This window comes from Penicillium citrinum (assembly GCF_028827155.1).
Source record: "Penicillium citrinum strain IBT 23319 chromosome Unknown utg000001l:1.0-4955037.0:1.0-4956770.0, whole genome shotgun sequence".
In the NCBI taxonomy this organism is placed as follows: Eukaryota; Fungi; Ascomycota; class Eurotiomycetes; order Eurotiales; family Aspergillaceae; genus Penicillium; species Penicillium citrinum.
In genome coordinates, this window is record NW_026622686.1 from 238114 (window position 1) to 258718 (window position 20605).

The window sequence follows — 20605 nt, forward strand, 5'->3', positions numbered from 1 at the left end:
TGCATTCGCACGGAGAGTACAGGGAAAACCACAAAGGGTGAAAACCTGCACCAAGGCTCACTGCCCGTAATACCTAACAAATCTGAGCATCCGATACTTGTAAAGTATCTATCTGCTAGTTTCAGGTTCACTGAAAGTATCGTCGAGCCATCGTGATTAGATGCATGGGTGACTGAGTTAGCTTGAATGCGACGGGGGCGTCTCCCCTGAACTGGGATGGCGATGCTGCATAACAAATTAACATGAATATTTGGATGTAGAAGAGATGAATTCGAGGTTCATTGCGCACCTTTTTCTTCTCGAGGTCCTTAATGGCAGTCTCGCACTATGTAGATTGTCATCCTTCATGAATATTCAGGTTTGATGTTGATTCAGATAGGACCAACGCACATCCTAAGGCGCCAGAGTTAGCAGCAGCATCGACAACCTCACCCAATAAGGCGAGTGTAAGGAAGATACTTACGAACTATATGGATTGTCATTTTGAGGTCGAAGCGAGTGTTGAGTTGTCAACTAGAAGGTCCCGAGGTGTTGTCCACTCACAGTCTGTTCATCGAAGTTAGCCGAGCAATGAAATAAAGTATTGAATAAAGTACTGATAACATACACACTGTCATAATCTCAGAATCTATCCACTGGCAACATTATCGGGTTTTCACACCCAAGGGAACCTAGAAGATAAAATCGTGAATGGGTAGCACGCACATCCTGTACTCTTGTCTCAGTTATGCATGGTCATGGTGGAGACGACAAGACGTACAAACTGCACTTGTTAGTCGATCAAAGATCAGAGACTCTTGGGATAGTGAGTTCTCGTACACCCTGTCAATTACGGGCCATCAGCTTGAAGTCGAGAACGATTCATTTCCGGATACGCACAGCCTATAATCACTGTCAGTGGCCCATGAAGTTCAATCTATTTCATTTCTCTGGAAAAGAAATAACTTACTTGCTGATTTTTCACAATGTTATCAATAGGTTAGTCATTCTCCTGGTAAAGGTTCGAGGCCAGACGAGCACAAACCACCTGTGGAAAATTTTAGTATTGCGTTTATTGACTGAGAATAACCACGCAATGTTGGATTACATACATCCTGGGAACTCAGATCAGTAAATTAAACTTATTCCATTAGCTAAGATTAAACCCACATCCTGCGAAGTTTCGAAAAAGCACAATGTCAGATATCAGTACTCCCAAATAAAAGGGGACCTGGGGTGTTACCATCTGTAGAAGCAAATGATCAGCAGGACTATCTATAAGTTTAAGATTATTCGAGCCCATACGAGCTGTAGACATGTGTTAGCATTTAGAATACTTCAATCGTAAGGCTGAGCTGTAAAAACCTACATCCTAAGTTTGCATATGAGTTAAACACGACCCATTCTTGTAGGAAAGAAACGTGCCATACGTGCTAAAATTCACTGTTATTGATATTTGGAGAGAACGTAGGTTGTCGGGGATGAGGGTATACATACAGCCTGTGACATTAGCCAAGAGCATACCACAAAACGAACTCGAGGCATCATACTCCCTATGCATGGATCAGTTTGGAGTTTAATTCTGATGATATAATCTCAAGCGCGTACAATCTATATTCTTGGCATTAGTGAATTTTCTGTAAATTCTGTTCAATTGCTTAGGTGAATGAACACATACATCCTAAATGATCGAAATCAGGAAATCAATTGACGAATAGAGATCGCGTCACTTGACTACACACAAGCTAAAGCTCTACGTTAGTCACGTCGGACTCTTAGTGTCGGGGAATTTATCACGTACAATCTGAGAGATGTATAAATTAGTCTTATCAATCTGGATGTTAAATCCTTGGATTTGTTTCCTTTGACTCACATCCTGGCGATTTTAGTTTGTTGAGCTGCGTCTGTATAAGTGCATCAATGGAACATACAACCTAGATCGCCCTGTTAGACTCGCAGAAACAATATGAGCCTATGAGATAGATTGTGCATACAAACTGCCCGATAAATTAGCCATGTCCAGTATTAGCATTCGATGATTGACATACAGGCTAGAGTAAGAGACGAAGTTGTTAAAGTCAATATATTCGAAACAACATTTGGCAGAAAAAATTCATACGTGCTAGAATTAAATTTAGTGTAAGAGGTAGCGTAGACCAAATAGCATACTGCATCAATCTCTAATCCTCACCAAATCGCGTTTCTCGGGCATTCGCCCGTGTGAAGCTGCCATTGCTAGGCCAACGAGAGACAAAAAAGTGAAGGGCTGCATCTTGTAAAGAGTGATAGAAATAATTGAAGACTAAAAGATGAGACAGGGTTACAAAACAGCGCTCCATTTAAAAACAGCAATTGTATTCAAATTCCCTTGTTTGTGGAAACCATGATTAACTAGATCAATCCTGATTTCCCCGTGGTATGTAAGGTCATGAGAGAGTCAGACAGGTCATCCTCAACCACCAGCCTCTTCACAGTAAGGGGCTCTACCTTGCATACATACTCTCAAGATTGAAATGCCAAATCTGCCTCATCAAAGGCCGCACTAATGCGGTTTGCAGACGGCTGCACTTTACGAAAAATATCCTCCGGGACTTGCGATTGAGCTTCCTTCTCGAAAAGTCTCTTCTCGTTGTGTAGGTTATCAAGGTATGTCTTCGCCTCCGGGCCTAGTCCAGCCTTGTTGAACAGTGGAGCCTGTAGAAATGTCAGCTTCAGCTGAATGAGGCCAATCCTTGCTGGGAACATACCTTGTCCTTGGCAGAGTGAACAGCATCCAAAAGAATAGGAAACATCTCAGAATAGCTCTCGTAGAAACGATCCCCTTCTTCAGGGGTCATGGGCTCTCGATCTGCGAGATTCTTGCGAGCATGTTTGGCCGAAGTTTGCGCAACTATCAGGGACCTGGCAACTCCCAAAGCGGCAGGGATACCTCCATTGTAGTTGTCCAGTGAATCCTTTGCAGCTCCGATCTTTTCGGCCAATTTCTGCATATCAGAAATATTCTGACCGATGCTTGTTGCAGCCGATACGAACGACGCCGCGCAGAATGCTCCGGCAAGGAGCGCGTTGAATTTGATCCACCGCATTTTGAGATATCGGAGGGAAGGAGATCGATAGGTCGAGATGCTCACCGGCTGAGTGGTTGACGAATATCGGCGACAAAAGAGAGAGGAAAATTCCGTTGGGCCTGCAGGTTGTGCAGATTATTTTATACGTGCAGGTTGGTGTTATTGACGGATCATTGCTAACTGAGCAAACAAGAATGTTGACACGAGTCATTCATCTCCATGCCAATCACTTTACTTGGACAGTGGATCTCCTCCGATGTCCTGATCTTGGAAAAGATCTCGTCAATTCCCATATTTCAGCCCCTTGCATAACCTATGTTCTCACGGACGGGCTTCCATGCGATCAACTCTTAGGTCCTTCACTGATTTCGTTGACATTCTAAGCCATCCAACTGTTTGGAAGAAAGCTTGATTGAAGAATGAGAAGCTACCTAGCTTCTCATGGTATTTGGTCCTATAAATAGAATAAAAAGCGGCGTTAAAACAATCTTATCTCCACAGGACAAGGTGGAAGCATTCTGGACGGAGGAGCAATGTTGGCCGTACTATGTACTTGATGCAAGGTAAATGATCGGCGGATGTGACTAGAAGGGGAATCAGGACATGAGGCTAGCATGCCAAGTTTGTCAAATTTACAGGCCATTGATGTGCTCATGCTTCAAGATATCACCCAAGAGAAAACGTCCAGCCTCCCACACCTCCAACTCCGAAACAAATCATCCGTGTCGTCTGTAGTCGCACTTTGGATCGAAATTGGACCAGGATGAAAAATCCATTTAACGAGACAGTCGGGTCAAACCGATCAGGAAATGGCTCCAGTCATCAAAGAGGACCTTCGGAAATCGCAATCGTGGGAATGGGCATGCGTCTTCCAGGAAATGTTCGTACAGCAGAGCAATTTTGGGATCTCCTGGTCAGTAAAAGGGACTGCTCGTCAGATATACCACCAAGTAGATATAACATCGACGCCTTCTATGATCCTGAAAAGCCCCAGTCAGTAAGGACCCGTCGGGGGTATTTTCTTGATGATAACTCCTTTAATAAGGCCGACGATGCTTTCTTCTCGAAAATGGCTGGATTTTCAATGGATGAATTGGATCCTCAACAGAGGTTGCTGATGGAAGTTGTGTGGGAGTGTATGGAGAATGCAGGGCAGACGGAATGGCAAGGCTCAAATATCGGCTGCTATGTTGGCGTCTTCGGTGAGGATTGGCATGAATTGACTGCAAAAGAGACGCAGTCAATTCCGCGTGTGCATGCTTTTGCCAACGGCGGATTTACGTTGTCAAATCGAGTCTCCTATGAGTTTGATCTTAAAGGACCGAGGTACGCATTCATAGTCTAGCTCGATGATCGGAACTCATGAAAATGACTGAAAGTACCTAGTATGACCGTTTTAACCGCTTGTTCATCTTCACTAGTGGCTTTGCACGAGGCATGTCAGGCAATTGATAACGGAACCTGCCTTTCGGCAATTGTTGCAGGAACAAACATGCTGCTGACACCAGCAATGAGCGTCACCATGTCCGAAAATATGGTACTCTCTCAAGATGGGTACTGTAAGGTATTTGATGCAAGCGCAGATGGGTACGGCCGCGGAGAAGCAGTGAATGCAGTCTATCTGAAACCTTTGAATCAGGCCTTAGCAGATGGAGACCACGTACGTGCTGTCATTCGGGCAACATCAGCTAACTATGACGGAAGGTCGGCCAGAATATTTGCGCCGGATATCAAGAGCCAGGAGAATCTCATCAGACAGGCATATTTACGCGCTCAGATTCGTGATATCTCTGAGACAGCATTTGTCGAGTGTCATGGTACGGGGACGAAAGTAGGCGATGTTGTGGAAACCACAGCCATTGCGCGAGTATTTGGCAAGAAAGGTGTTTACATTGGATCCGTATGTTAATATGAGAGAAGAGCCAAGTCGATCTTCGCTAACAGGTCTTACGCAGGTGAAATCTAATGTTGGGCATGGTGAGGGTGCATCAGGCCTAACCGGGCTCATCAAGGCCGTGATAGCTCTTGAACATCGTGTAATTCCACCGAACATGCACTTTTCACACCCAAATCCTAAAAGTACGCCCGAGTGACCTCCATAGATTAATGGATTCTTCCTCACGGGTTTGTTTAGTTCCTTTCAAAGAAGGGGGCTTGAAAGTTCCTGTCGAGCCCATTCCATGGCCTCAGAACCGCAAGCAACGAGCCAGCGTGAACTGCTTCGGTATCGGAGGCAGCAATGCCCATGTGAGTATGTCGCTTTTTCCAAACACTTTTCCTTTCTAATATAACGTCATAGGTTATCCTGGAATCATTCGATGCTACAAAAAAGACATCAGGAGGTTCCTTTGAGCCATTACGACCTCAAATTGTTGTTGCATCGGCTCGAAGTGATGCAGCACTTTATATGAGAACCACAGACATCAAAAAGTATCTCAAAAACAGACCGGATTTGTTGAAAGATATTGCATACACTCTAGGATCTAGGCGTGGTCATTTGACTCATCGTGCATACCTACTTTGTGATAGTGCAGGGTCTGTGGTGGAAGAGGTTTACCAAGCCGCTCAGCCTAGTAACTTGCCAGTCTCAGTGGTCTTTTCTTTCACCGGCCAGGGTGCACAGTGGCCTGGAATGGGCAAAGAGTTACTCCATGCATTCCCAGTCTTTCATCGCGAAATCCGCTCCATGGATGGGATGCTGCAGGACCTGGCCTCTCCACCACAGTGGAGCATAGAAGGTGCGCTTCACAATCGCAGTGGATAACCCTTAGCTAACTTATATTTTACTGTCTCTAGCGGAGCTCAGAAAATCTCACTCGTCAAACCTCTTCGACGAGTTAGAGTATTCCCAGACCCTTTGTGCTGCTATTCAACTTGCCCTAGTAAATCTCTTCGCTAGCTGGGGTATACACCCTTCCGCCACACTGGGCTACTCGAGTGGTGAAATAGTGGCCGCCTATGCAGCGGGAGCTATTTCTATGCGTACAGCAATAACTCTTGCATACACTCGTGGTATATGTCTTAAGTCTGCTCCACGCTCTGGGGGCATGGCTGTTGTTGGGCTTGATAGAAAAGTTGTCAGCAAGTTTCTTGTCACGGGTGTCACCATTTCCGGCGAGAATAGCCCTCAGAGTGTGAGCATTTCTGGCGAAAGGTCAAAGTTAATCGCGGTAGTTCAGAAAATACAAGAAGAGAAGCCAGGGGCATTTGTGCGGCATTTGCCAATTGAAGTGGCCTATCATTCTCGTTTGTCCCAGTGTCCTCAGCCCTAGATTTAACTGTTACTAACAAATCAATACAGCTGATATGGAACTAGTTGGACCGTCATTCGAGGCTGCCATTACGAGTCATATTTCTCCCAAGGGCACAATGGTCCCAATGTATTCGACAACGTTGGGCACGAAGGTGTCGGATCCAGCTCAGCTAGATGCAGCATATTGGCGGAAAAACTTGGAATCCCCTGTACTTTTCTCGAGTGCCGTTGAAACACTGCTCAGTCAACCAAAAAATAGCGCCAATTTATTTGTGGAGATTGGACCTCATTCAACACTGTCATCCCCATTGCGCCAGATATTCGCCTCGAACTCCCTGGAAACTCAGAATTCTTACACGCCCACCCTTTTCAAAGGAAAAAGCCAGACTATCTGTTTGCTGAATACTATTGGGACCATCTATCTTCATAACTGTCCTATCGATTTTGCTAAAGTCAGTGGTACTAGTAATGTTCTTGTTGATCTCCCCGCATACCCTTGGGACAGACAGAACGGCAATTGGAAAGAGAGCCGAATTAGTCGAAACTGGAGATTCAGACAGCATCCTCATCACGAGCTCCTTGGCTCTCGCACCTTAGAAGGTACTGATCTAGAGCCATCATGGAGGAATCTACTTAGTCCCAAGAACGTTCTGTGGTTGAATGACCATCGAGTTTGTGGTGAAGTGACGTTTCCTTGTGCGGGCTATATTGCAATGATCAATGAAGCGACTTTTCAGTTGGCAAATACAACTGAGTGCACGATTCGCAAATTGTACATGAAGGTTCCTCTTATTCTACCGACGAATCCCAGCGACGTCGTTGAGCTTGTCACGACTATGAGACCCGTTCGAATAAGTGATCGCCTCGACTCAGAATGGTACGAATTTTCCATATCATCCTTCGATGGAAGCGAGTGGACTAAACATACCGTCGGCGAGGTTCTTCCTGCTGCCGAGGGTTTAAAAGCATTCGCACCGGTACTACGGCAGTTCTCTAGACCAGTGTCATCGGAATTCTGGTATGATATGCTAGCAAAGCTAGGTCTGGAATATGGACCGCGTTTCCGAGGACTCGAGGCTATAACGGCAGATCCGGTCAGCTTCACTGCGAATGCATCCTTGAATGAAGAACCAGAGGGAAGTAAGAGAAGAGCTTCTGTTCATCCCACAGTAATCGATGAGTGCCTTCAACTATTCAGCGTCGCCGCGTGCAATGGAAGATCGATCCATCTGACTAATCTCTACATTCCGATGTACATTGGTGAGATCTGCATCGGTCAAAGCAGGAGTAAAATGGTAGCTGAGGCCCATGGAACTAGCTACGAAGGGAGTCAAGGTCGTGGAAATGTGATTTTAGTGGCCAATGGAAAGAAGGTTCTTTCCATGCATGATGTGACTTTCGTCCAACTGGACCACATCAACCAGAAGGATACCTCTGGAATACCATTGCTCTCGTATGCGGAGTGGCAGCCGGACATCGACTTCCTTCCGGGTAATCTTCAACTCAGCAACCCCAAAAAGAAACACGATGAATTGCTTCTGTTTGCCAGGGCTTGCATGCTCTCTATGATCCTCACATATCGGGATGTCTCCAGGAAAGAACCTCCTTCCGAGGCCCTCGGTAGTTATACCGAGTATTTGGGAAGCCAGGTCAAATTATTAGAAGCAAATGGTCTTGAAGAGCTCCCCGAAGCGCAAATATGGGCACGAAAGAGCATCGAAGAGCTGCAGCTTGCTTGGCAAACCCTAGAACAGAGCCTTAAGGCTAAGCAACTAAATTTTATCTCCGATTTTGCGCGACTGGGGATTAATAATCTCAAAGCCTCCTTTGAGAAGTCTCTGTGCAAGGAAAGGGATGAGCGAAATAAGGAAACGAAGGAAATGTTTGAAGACTGGGTTGCATCTCTCGGTAATCTATCAGAATGGTTTTCTCTTCTAAGACACTCCAATCCCACGCTTCGAATCCTCGAGATCGGGGCAAAGGATAGAAAATTCACAGCAAATATCCTTAGCTGGCTGGTCTCCGGGGAGCAGGCTCTCTATTCTGAGTATACATGGACAGAAAAGGGGCAGGTTGGATCTGCCATCCAGGAGAGATTCGGAGGTTACAAAGGAATGAGGTTTCAATCTCTAGACATCACCAAAGATCCATTCGAGCAAGGCTTTCAGGAAGAGAGTTTTGATCTTGTGATCGCGTCAGACGTAAGTTCTGAAAGCGTCCTGTGTAGTCAGTTATGGCTAACAAATCTCTTCTCTCTCAAGGTCAACGATTGGCGATCCTGCATGGTACCTGTTCTTCAGAACATCAAAAGCCTCCTGTGTCCGGGTGGAAGACTCTTAATACGTGAATATTGTCCTGGTAAGTTTATTCCGAATTTTCCTTTGTTATTTTTGTAACGGTGTTTGTTGACACTCCTGGAGGTCTGCCTATATTCGACCAGTTCGTGGTGAGTCTCTCGCTTCCCTTCCAGATACAACAAAACTAACTATTTATAAGCGAGCTCTCCCAATTTCTGAATTCCATAGTCCCCTAAATGCCGGCCAAGAAGGACTAGTTTCCACCGAAGTCTGGAACGCCAATCTCAAGAGCGCCGGGTTCCTAGGAGCCGAGGTGGATGGATATAATGGGGAAGCTCCTTACCACCTCCATCGGACGATAATCTCCCGAGTTCCACCTAAATACCACGCACAAAATGGTCTCATTTATCTCCTTTGTGCAAATCAACGAGGTCAGAGTCTTTGGATAGAGGAGACCCAACAGCATCTCGTTCGAAAGGGTCACACGGTCCAACGATTTACAATCGGAGAATCGATTCCTCAAAAACAACGTGTGATATCATTGATAGATCTGGATGGTCCTTTCTTCCATAACATTAGTGAAACAAACTGGAAGTGGTTCCAAGAACTTCTAAATACCGCCCCGCAAATTCTTTGGCTGACCAAGTCTGTGGAGTTGAGTTGCCGAGATCCAGACTTTTCAATCGTGATGGGTGTTTCTCGAACGGCTAGACAAGAGCAGGAACTTCATTTCGGAACGTTTCAAGTTGATAATTTTGACTCAGTTACGATAGAGGCATTGTTGAAGATCTGCCATAAGTTTTTCAACCCGGCAGAGCCGAATGGGTTAGCTGATGCAGATTACGAATTCTCTTTGCATGAAGGTGTCATTCATATACCTCGAATGCAGTGGACTTTTATGAGCCACCAGCTTACTCTTTCACCAATCGCTGAACAACCATCCGCAAAACTAACCATTGATTCATATGGATTGATTGACTCACTCTACTGGACTGATTATGAGTCCCCGTCTTTGGGACATGATGAAGTTGAAGTGGATATCAAGTTTGTGGGACTCAATTTCCGTGTACGGCAAATCAATCTCTTCTTTGAACCCCCAATAGTTCTAACTTATATCTAGGATCTTATGATTGCATTAGGTGTGATGGCTCACAAAGATGAGTTTGGAATGGAAGCCAGTGGAGTGGTAAGACGTTGTGGACGCAACGTGAAGGACTTGCAACCTGGAGACAGACTTATGGTTTGTAAGCCTGGATTGTTTCGCACGCGCACAGTAGTTTCTCGAGATCGATGCAACCGGTCGCCCGATTCTCTTTCTTTTGAAGATGCCGCTTCCATGCCCGTTGTTTACAGCACAGCTTACTACTGTCTCATTGAGATCGGACGACTGGAGAAGGGCCAGGTACGAGGCAACATGACAAGTATCGAATGTGTCCTTTCTAAGTTAACATCCACAGTCTATCCTAATTCACGCGGCTTGTGGTGGAGTCGGGTTAGCGGCCATGCAGCTGAGCCAAATGGTTGGAGCAAACGTAAGTACCGGCAAATTATCTCTCTGCCAGGCTGGAGGTACTAATGGCTGATACTATTGGAGATCTATGCCACCGTTGGAAGCGAGACAAAGGTACAATACCTTGTTGACCATTTCGATATACCTCGAAGCCATATTTTTAGTTCTCGCGACGCATCTTTCCACCCAACCCTCATGGCGGCTACCAATGGGCGAGGCGTAGACGTCGTCCTCAACTCCCTAGCGGGAGAGCTTCTTCAAGCCTCTTGGAAATGCGTTGCTGAATTTGGAAAAATGATTGAAATCGGCAAGAGAGATTTTATGGAACACGGTACTCTTGGGCTCGAGGCATTTGGTGGTAATCGTGCATTTTTCGGCGTGGACTTGATTCGTCTTGTGGAGAAGCCAGGTCAATTTGCAAGGTGAATTTATAAACCAATATAACCACCTTTGGATTCAACTAATGTTTGGCGGTTTAGACTCACTCGCGAGGTTGTAAATCTTTACGAGGAAGGGAAGATTTCTCCAATACGTCCCCAGAGGGTCCTCTCTAGTGCCGATACCCTAGAAGCATTCCGCTGTCTACAGCGAGGCCTGCATATGGGTAAACTGCTAGTGGAGATGCCTGGGCCAGAGTCATTCAAGGAAGGTTTTGTCACAAAATCTAAATACCAGCTACACCTATCGCCGGAACTATCATACATCCTAGTTGGAGGGCTTGGAGGCGTTGGGCGTGCGATAGCTACTTGGATGGTGGAACGAGGAGCTCGGAATCTTGTGTTCTTTTCACGTTCGGCAGGAACTTCCAGTCAGGACCAGTCTTTTGCTCGAGAACTTGAAGTTCAAGGCTGCAATGTGGTCCTTGTGAGAGGGGATGTGACTTCGATGGAAGATGTTCAAGGCATGATCCTTGATACACCTTCGCCCGTTGGGGGAATCCTTCAGCTTTCGATGATTGTTCGGGTAAGTGGTATTTCACACACCCATTGACCACGAATATAAAGATAGCTAATTTATCAACAGGACCAATTCATACCCGATATGAGCCATAAAAATTGGGAGGATGTCCTTTCAGCAAAGGTTACCGGAACTTGGAACCTTCATCACGCATTAGATGGTTTTGACAATCATCTCCAATTCTTTGTCGTTTGTGGTTCTATAACAGGAGTTATGGGTAATGCTGGCCAAGTTAACTACTCCTCAGGCAATGCTTTTGTGTCTTCATTTGCCCAGTATCGCCTCGATAAAGGGCTTCCTGCGTCCGTGGTAAATTTGGGTGGAGTTGATGACGTGGGTTTCCTAGCAACACAAGACCTCAAGCTTCGAGAAAGGATGCGATCCGCGGCTGTTCGACTACTCAGTGAGCAAGAGGTTTTGGATTCATTCGAGCTTGCGATGATCCATTCACGGCCTTCGAACCCAGTGAAGTGTGCCGAGGGATCTCTTCGCGTATCAAATAACTTCATTGTCGGCATGAGTAGCACGAAATCTCTAGCAGATCCTTCTGCTCGTCCACTCTGGGGGCAGGATGCTCGTTTTCGTAACTACGCAAGTCTGGACACTGAGCATAAACCGGCTGAAAACGCTATTCAAGGTGCTTCGCGTCTCCGACAGTTACTTGCTATTGCGGAAAATGATCCAACAAAATTCGACGATCCAGATCAGGTGGGAAAAATTGTCATGGAGATTGTGAGAACTATCCAGGATTATTCCATCTTCGCTCGGGGTCAAAGCTACACGGAAGTGGCCGCTATGCCCATTGATTCTCTCATGACTGTGGAAATTCGCAATTGGGCTCGTCGCTTTCTTGATTTGGAACTGTCGTTAATTGGGATCAACAAGGCGGCAACTATTGAAGGGCTTGCTGGATTGGTAGTTGATAGTTTGCGCTCCAAATATATGAGCACTTAATCTATAAGTCTCAGGGAATCAAGGGAAGAATATCTTTTCACAAATGTGGCTCGGAGGACAATTGGCTGGTCCAACTTCAGCGCTGTCCATAGGAGAGGAATTGACAGAATCGTAACAACATTCCAAAAACCAACGTTGCGGGCAGTAATCGATGAAATATTGATCTATATTCGAAGTAGTGACATACTATTACAGTAGTACTGCAGCTGCCAGTATTCTTCTTTCCAGTTCACCATCGTGCAATTCCAGGAAGACCCCCCCTCTCCCTGCTGATCCTTTTTATCCCGCGATACCCCGGATGATCCCAACTCTCCCACTTTCTCCACGTGGGGCCTAAGAAAGTACTATCCAGTTTTAGCTTCGTCCAGCTCATCCTGAAAGAGCACGACTAAATATAATAAACAATCTTCATTGGCCGAGCTAAATAGGCTGTATGAATGCAGCATCGTACATGCATCGGATCTTGAGTGTTGAGGTCATGATGCATGTAACAACATTAGTGGAGCTGATACGCGAGAAAATGGCCTCTGGCAATGAGTTGCCAAGAGAAAGGGAGTTTCTCCTCTTTGGAGAATAACCTTGGGCATTGAGAGACAATATTCCCAACTTCCTCGGTCCCTTTTCCTGGGCCTTAGACAACTACCGAGGACGAAGAATGGTGTTCTTCGTATTAAAGTCGTGGCTGAAGTTTCTTATACGCATGACCTGATGCCTAGACGATAATTTGAAGCCATATTCTGTGGAAGCTGTTCTCTTTGTCTATCAGAAAATTATGATTCCGGGGTATACCGGAGTGGTTCCTCGACCTATCGTCAAAACATGAAAGTGGGGGAATGAGAATGCGATCAATGCTGGATTCCAGTGGCAAGACAAGAGTGAAGCAAGTACATTTCGCTCCTTTCATCTTAAAACCTTTATTGGAACGCTGTGTAACTAAAGTAGATAAGCATTACCCCTACGCCAACAGTCATACATATCTATCAAAATACCCTCCGAGATCGACAACCACTGCTTCCAACCCCAGCAAAAACTGAAAAGCAAAAAATAAAATAAAATAAATATTTCCCACCTCCCTAAAAAAGCCTTACAAGACCTAAATGACTCGAACTAGTCGTGTCACATTGCCAAGCTACAGCCAAGTAGAATCCAAGCCGCCAAGCAGCTTCCCCCGCATCCAAACGCATCAGCATTCCCCAGATCATCAAGCACAAACCGCCACAGCGGTTCACTTATCTCCGTTCAAAGAATTTAACTCGTTCCAGCCCACGAAATGTGGGGTTGATTCCCCCCTCCTCTAGTAGAATATCAGTGGCCACATCTGTCTCTGCAACGAAAGAACTTGGAAAAACACCGAGGTATTTCTGCTTTGTCGGCTAATCTTGTTCTCGTTTATGCGAGAAGCTGGAGACTCCGTGGCTAGCCTTCTGGGCGAAAATGTACAGCTGTTTTGTCCTCGTCTAAAGACGAACCATTAATGGTCAGTCTGCTTATTGTATTGCGGTAGCTCCTCGGATGTCTAAGGGTGAAACTCAATCAGGTATCTTGTCCGACTGGGGGAAACCTTCTACTTGGGCTAGATGTAGACCGTGACACCATGGGGGAATCTGCAGGTCTCCGCACGATTCTTCTCTTGGTTAGGTTGGTCAGGGATGATAAAAGCGGGATCGTGCCTTTGTTATTTTGTTTTTTCTCTCGCGTTTCATGCATTTATCATTGCAGGCTTACACGATTAAGTCTTAACTCTGTCACACATCCATTTGTCAAAGAGGATCATCCCGTCCTATACCAATATCTTAGCCAAACCTTGAGTTTTTAATAAACTTAACATCATGGGCTCCCAGCCCGACGAGAAGGTCATCTATGATGATCGCATCGAAGATGTTGCGCAAAAAACGCCCAGCAGCACCGAAGAGGAGGAGTTTACGCCGGAGGAACAGCGGAGAATCATCCGGCGTATTGATTTGCGACTGGTCACTATGACTGGATTGGCATATTGTATTTCGCTAATGGATCGAACTAATTTGAGTGCTGCGGCAATTGCTGGGTAAGTTGAACGTCTTTGAATGCATCTTGTCCTAGGAGTCCCTAGGTTGACGAGGGTTTAAGATTGAAATCGGAATTGCGTTTGGATATTGGCAATCGCTATGTGAGTAGATCTTTTCCTAGGAATCCAACATGATATCGCTAATTTAAAATAATGGATATAGTCTATCGTTGTCCTCATGTTCTTCGTTCCTTATGTCCTCTTTCAACCACCCATGACCGTCTTAATTCGCAAGATTGGTCCAACTATCTTCTTGGGAACTATCGTTATGACCTGGGCCGTGATTATGATTGTATGTTTCACGAATATCGTCAAATTGGCTCCATATGTAGATATACTGATCTCGGATCATTTAGGGAACTGGGTTCGTCAAGAATTGGGGCCAACTAGTCGGACTGCGTGTTCTACTTGGAGTTTTGGAAGCCGGGTACTTCCCCGGCTGTGTATATCTTCTTTCCTGCTGGTATACTCGATGTGAGTTACGAAAAACCCGCAATTGTGCGGACCAGTACAAGCTAATTTGTCCTAGACGACGTACAAAAGCGATTCTCAATCTTCTACCTCATCGGCTGCGTTGCATCCGCACTTTCTGGTATTTTGGCATTCGGTCTAATGCAGCTGGCCGGTACACATGGACTCGGTGGCTGGAGATGGATTTTTATTCTCGAGGGTGTGGTATGTTCATTCAATTCATCGTGAATAACATATTGGCCTGGTTCTACTGCTGACAAGAAATATCCAGATTACCGGATTTATCGGAATGCTTTGCTTCGTCTTCCTAGTCGACTTTCCCGATCGTGCATGGAAATCATGGAAATTCCTCAGCAAAAGGGAAAGCGACTGGATCGTCCGTCGAATTGACAATGACCGCAATGACGGACATCTCGAGGCATTTTCGTTGAAGAAGTTCCTTAAGCCTGGACTTGATCCTAAAATCTGGGGTTTTGCTCTAATCTTCTTGTACGTTTATCTACTACGTCCGTATATCGGGGAACCTGAAGTGGCAGATCATACTGACATTCCATAGCTGTCTCACCACAGTTACTTATGCAATCGCCTACTTCCTTCCTATCATTTTGATGGAAGGCATGAAGTTCGACGTCGGCCGTGCCCAATGTCTCGTTGCGCCTCCTTATGTATTTGCTGGCATAGTTATGTATAGCACTGCCTGGATTGGTGATCGATTCCGCGTCCGTGGTGCAATTTTAATCGGCAACGCTCTTCTTTGTATCATCGGACTTCCAATGATGGGATTTGCTACGGGTAACGCAACACGCTACGCGGGTGTCTTCTTCACTGTTGCCGGAGCGAATGCTAATATTCCGGCTTGCATGGCTTATCAAGCGAATAACGTGCGTGGTCAGTGGACTCGGGCTTTCAGCAGTGCAACTCTCGTTGGATTTGGTGGTATTGGTGGCATTGCTGGTAGTTTGGTATTCCGTGATCAAGATGCCCCGGAATATCGGCCCGGCATGTATGCGGCATTAGCGTGAGTGAACCTATTTCAGAAACTTCATTGGTTTATTTTGAGATGTACTGACTGTTAGGTTTTTAGTTGCAATATTTTAATCATTGTTACGGTGCTTTGTATGAGCTTGTGGTTGTGGTTCTGCAATCGACAGGCGGATAAGGGCAAGCGTGAGATTGAGGGTGATCCTAACTTCCGGTATACTATCTAGTTGAGGAACCAGGAATGTGTGATGAGATATGATAAATTTAGTCTGGAACTTTGAATGAAGTGATCAAATGACAATGAACTGTGTATTACATGGCGTAGTATAAATGATGTGTTGTGCCCAGAGCACAATGTATAGTGTATTCCACCATTGAGTGCTATACTTGAATACGTTTTCAGCTCATGATATACCAACAACGGTGAAAGTATAATTATTTTTCCTATCTCAATGATGATTAAAGTCTGCTACTGCTAAAATTCCTGGTATCTTACGCGATGATGTGTATATACTATATCCTATATAGGTATATATATGACTACATTCATTCCTTGTATACATGCAAAGAAACTTCCAAATTTACAAAATCATGGAGTCAGGTAGATTAATTGTAGCTGAATGCTGTCCTGAATGGTATATAGTACCAAGAGTATTCTAATTTGTCTGGTTCTATTCAAATTGATGATCATCAACAGTGAGTACACTATGGCGTAGAGCGATACATAGATATCACATGACCTATAACTGTACTATATAGTTCTCACAACACCACAGGATCACAATCATACCTATAATTATGGTATAAGCCCCGATTTTATATCCAAGATTGAGTCAATTGGATCTAAATTATGATCCCATTCATCAAATTCTTCCACTTTAATCCTACTGCTTCAGTATATTCATAGATAATGTCTTATCTACTGCTCTACTCTAATGCTGCTCATCACATGACTGAATTTCCCTCGGAAAACCAACCTCCACCGACTCCGCTGCTCTTCCATCCCGAACTGCCACCGCCAGCTTCATTGGAACTTGACCCACTTGATACTTCAACTGCTTCACGATTGGTGCGATAGGAACTGTTCACCATCCACGATCCACAAGTCTCGCCGTTATCGCAGTTTTCCGCCGCGTTGCCCGTCGGTCGGTCATTCTAGGGTGAACCCTTCCTACGGCCCTGGGCCAACGGGAAATGACAGAACCCGATGCGGTTCTTAAATATTATTTCTATTTGATCCCGGTTCTTTTCTTCTCTTCTTTCATTCTCTTCAATTCCCCCCTCATTCTACTCCCCCGCCCTCCTCTACTTTGTGTGTCGTGTGTGTTTTGAGGTGTTTCCCCCCCACTCCCTCAAGCTATACGTCACTCCTTGGTAGCTCACAATGGCGGCATCCTTGTTTGCCCTGCGTGGTGGCCGCCAGCTCGCGATGCGTACGCGTGTGCGAGTTGGTCCTTCGCCCGTGGCTTTGAGATCCGTCACACTTTCAGCCTTCAGTGGTCGTCGGGATGTGCATACTCAGAAAGAGACTCCGGCTGCTCGCCGCGGAGTATACACTAGCTCCGTCAATGCCCACGGAGATCCTCACCCTCCGGATGTTTTCCAACCCCTCGATACTTTCCCTCGTCGACACATTGGCCCTTCGCCTGATGCGGCCTCACAGATGCTGGCTGTTTTAGACCCGCCAGCAGCTTCATTGGATGAGTTCGTGAAGCAGGTCCTACCTGAGGATATTCTGTCCAAGAAGAACTTGAAGATTACCGAGCCTAATGCCGACATCAACCTGTATCGCTCTGCTGTGCAGGGTGGACTTGGTGAGACTGATATGCTCAAGCTGCTGGACACTTACCGCAAGAACATTGATATCTCTGGTAACACCTACATCGGAACTGGTTACTACGGCACTATCGTTCCCCCGTCATTCTTCGCAATGTTCTGGAGAACCCTGCGTGGTATACTAGCTACACTCCTTACCAACCTGAGATCAGCCAGGGTCGTCTGGAGTCCCTGCTTAACTTCCAGACTCTGTCCGCCGATTTGACTGGTCTTCCCTTCGCCAATGCCTCCGTTCTGGACGAGGCCACCGCCGCCGCCGAGGCCATGACCATGTCCTTCGCTACCATGCCTGCCTCCAAGCAAAAGAAGGCCGAGAAGTCCTTCGTCGTCTCCCACCTGTGCCACCCCCAGACTATCGCTGTCATGCGCTCTCGTGCCGAGGGCTTCGGAATCAACCTCGTGATTGGTGATGTTATGGCCGACAACTTCAAGCTGGTCAAGGAACAGGGCGACCACCTGATTGGTGTTCTGGCTCAGTATCCCGATACTGAGGGTGGTATCTACGACTTCCAGTCTCTCAGTGACTCTATCCATGGCCAAGGCGGTACCTTCAGTGTCGCCACTGATCTGCTGGCCCTGACTGTCCTCAAGGCCCCCGGTGAGTTCGGTGCTGATATCGCTTTTGGTAACGCCCAGCGATTGGGTGTCCCCATGGGCTTCGGTGGTCCTCACGCTGCCTTCTTTGCTTGTGCCGACAAGTACAAGCGTAAGGTTCCTGGTCGTGTTGTTGGCGTCTCCAAGGATCGTTCCGGTAACCGTGCCTTGCGTCTGGCTCTGCAGACCCGTGAACAGCACATTCGTCGCGAGAAGGCCACTAGCAACATCTGTACTGCCCAAGCTCTGCTGGCCAACATGACCGCTATGTATGCTGTCTACCACGGTCCCGTCGGTCTGAAGTCCATTGCTCAGCGCATCGTTTCCATGACTGCTCTTCTTCGTGAGAAGCTCGTCGCTCTCGGCTACAATGCCCCCGTCCGCTCCAACACCGAGGGCGAGGCTGTCTTCGACACCCTTGCCGTTGAGCTTGAGAACTCCTTCGAGGCTGAGGATTTGATTGCCGCCGCTCGTAAGAAGTCCATCTACCTGCGCCGCTTCGGTGACAACAAGGTCGGTATTTCTCTTGATGAGACTGTCGGTCGTGACGAGGTCAAGGGTATCTTGGATGTCTTCGCCTCTTTCAAGAAGGCCTCCCCCATTCAGGTTGATGGAACTCTCGCCGTCACTCCTCTGCCTGCCAGCTTGGAGCGTACTTCCTCTTTCATGACCCATCCCGTTTTCAACACCCACCACTCCGAGACTGAGATGCTCCGCTATATCAAGCACCTCGAGTCCAAGGATCTCTCCCTCGCCCATTCGATGATTCCCCTCGGATCCTGCACCATGAAGCTCAACGCTACCACCGAGATGATCCCTGTCTCCTGGCCCGAATTCTCCCAGATCCACCCCTTCATGCCCACTGAGAACGCCAAGGGCTACATCCAAATGATCGATGATCTGGAGCAACAATTGGCTGAGATCACTGGCATGGCCGAGGTCACTGTCCAGCCCAACTCTGGTGCTCAGGGTGAGTTCGCTGGTCTACGCGTCATCAAGAAGTACCAGGAGGCTACTGGCGATGGCAAGCGTAACGTGTGCCTGATCCCCGTCTCTGCTCACGGTACCAACCCTGCCTCCGCTGCCATGGCTGGTATGCGTGTTGTCACCATCAAATGTGATACCAAGACCGGTAACTTGGATCTGGCTGATCTCAAGGCCAAGTGTGAGAAGCACAAGGACGAGCTTGCTGCCTTCATGATCACCTACCCCAGTACCTTTGGTGTTTATGAGCCTGGTGCCAAGGAGGCCATTCGTCTCGTCCACGAGCACGGTGGTCAGGTGTACATGGACGGTGCCAACATGAACGCCCAGATCGGTCTCTGCTCTCCTGGTGAGATTGGCGCCGACGTCTGCCACTTGAACCTGCACAAGACCTTCTGTATTCCCCACGGTGGTGGTGGTCCCGGTGTTGGTCCTATCGGTGTCGCCGAGCACCTCCGACCTTTCCTGCCCTCTCACCCAGCCAACGACTATCTCCAGACCAAGCGCGGCGAGACCTCCTCCCCTCCTATCTCCGCCGCTCCCTGGGGTAGCGCCAGCATCCTGCCCATCACCTTCAACTACATTAACATGATGGGAGACCGTGGTCTTACACACGCCACCAAGATTACTCTCTTGAACGCAAACTACATCCTCGCTCGTCTGAAGCCCCACTACCCAATCCTCTACACCAACGAGAACGGCCGCTGCGCGCACGAGTTCATCCTCGATCTGCGCGGTTTCAAGGAAACTGCCGGTATCGAAGCTATTGATGTCGCCAAGCGTCTGCAAGATTACGGCTTCCACGCCCCAACCATGTCCTGGCCCGTATCCAACACTCTGATGATTGAGCCCACAGAGTCCGAGAACAAGGCCGAGTTAGACCGTTTCTGCGACGCTCTGATTTCTATCCGTCAAGAGATCGCCGACGTCGAGGCCGGCAAGCAGCCGCGCGAGGGTAACGTTCTTAAGAACTCCCCTCACACCCAGCGTGACCTGCTAGCCAACGAGTGGTCCCGTCCATACACCCGCGAGACTGCCGCTTACCCTCTTCCATGGCTGTTGGAGAAGAAGTTCTGGCCCAGCGTTACCCGTGTCGATGATGGTAAGTTATCCTATTATCTCCCAGTCCATTTTTGTTTTGAGTATATACTAATTCCTTCTAGCCTTCGGTGACCAAAACCTCTTCTGCACCTGTGGACCCGTCGAGGACTCTGAATAGATATATGATACCCATGTGTTTCTAGACTCTACTCTGAACGAGTCTTAGAGCTAGAGTGATTGTTTTTTTTTTTTTGTGCCTGGTGCAGGTTTCTTTCGATGTATACATTCAACATATCTCCTTTTTTGCATTATGATCATGACGAGTTTGAAAAGTGAGACTCTTTCAACATCTTTATTTGTGGGCGATTTTTTTTGTAAATAGGTAATCCATTCTAGAATTTTTCTTTGTTATATTGGTACCTTTTGTATTCTTTTGTAGGTAGAGGCGCGTCTTCTTTTGAAGGATTGAGAGTCGTTGGGGTTTATTGGAGCATCTGTGTACCTAATGAACAGAGGTATGTTCAGTCTAGCCCATGTCGAGTAAATACCTACCATAGGTATAGATTGTAGGTACATTCCCCCGTGATTGTTCCCCCATCTAGTACCATTCATTGTGAGATAAAGTGCCAGGCGAAG

At 46.8% G+C, this 20605-nt stretch overlaps 5 protein-coding genes across 5 annotated transcripts; 3 read left to right on the forward strand and 2 right to left on the reverse strand.

Annotated features, from left to right (window-relative positions):
• Nucleotides 1-337: 337 nt before the first annotated feature.
• N7469_000093 (uncharacterized protein) lies at nucleotides 338-2251 on the reverse strand (the record flags this gene model as incomplete). Its single annotated transcript, XM_056639013.1, has 2 exons — nucleotides 338-466; nucleotides 2171-2251. The coding sequence occupies 2 exons, from the start codon at nucleotides 2249-2251 to the stop codon at nucleotides 338-340; spliced, it is 210 nt and encodes a 69-aa protein (XP_056504770.1).
• Nucleotides 2252-2481: 230 nt separating this feature from the next.
• Nucleotides 2482-3065, reverse strand: N7469_000094 (mannoprotein; the record flags this gene model as incomplete). Its single annotated transcript, XM_056639014.1, has 2 exons — nucleotides 2482-2673; nucleotides 2727-3065. The coding sequence occupies 2 exons, from the start codon at nucleotides 3063-3065 to the stop codon at nucleotides 2482-2484; spliced, it is 531 nt and encodes a 176-aa protein (XP_056504771.1).
• Nucleotides 3066-3810: 745 nt separating this feature from the next.
• Nucleotides 3811-12018, forward strand: N7469_000095 (type I polyketide synthase; the record flags this gene model as incomplete). The annotated part of the gene is made up of 15 exons (XM_056639015.1): nucleotides 3811-4373; nucleotides 4434-4947; nucleotides 5003-5126; nucleotides 5182-5294; nucleotides 5347-5785; nucleotides 5844-6293; nucleotides 6349-8501; nucleotides 8562-8658; nucleotides 8721-8746; nucleotides 8797-9663; nucleotides 9718-9999; nucleotides 10055-10129; nucleotides 10192-10529; nucleotides 10587-11070; nucleotides 11131-12018. The coding sequence occupies 15 exons, from the start codon at nucleotides 3811-3813 to the stop codon at nucleotides 12016-12018; spliced, it is 7413 nt and encodes a 2470-aa protein (XP_056504772.1).
• A 1829-nt stretch (nucleotides 12019-13847) lies between these two features.
• N7469_000096 (putative phthalate transporter) lies at nucleotides 13848-15741 on the forward strand (the record flags this gene model as incomplete). The annotated part of the gene is made up of 8 exons (XM_056639016.1): nucleotides 13848-14062; nucleotides 14125-14164; nucleotides 14226-14354; nucleotides 14419-14536; nucleotides 14592-14737; nucleotides 14805-15022; nucleotides 15090-15551; nucleotides 15618-15741. 8 exons carry the CDS (start codon nucleotides 13848-13850, stop codon nucleotides 15739-15741), a joined length of 1452 nt encoding a protein of 483 aa, XP_056504773.1.
• Nucleotides 15742-16898: 1157 nt separating this feature from the next.
• N7469_000097 (glycine decarboxylase subunit P) lies at nucleotides 16899-20147 on the forward strand (the record flags this gene model as incomplete). Its single annotated transcript, XM_056639017.1, has 3 exons — nucleotides 16899-17431; nucleotides 17476-20030; nucleotides 20092-20147. The coding sequence occupies 3 exons, from the start codon at nucleotides 16899-16901 to the stop codon at nucleotides 20145-20147; spliced, it is 3144 nt and encodes a 1047-aa protein (XP_056504774.1).
• Nucleotides 20148-20605: the final 458 nt, after the last annotated feature.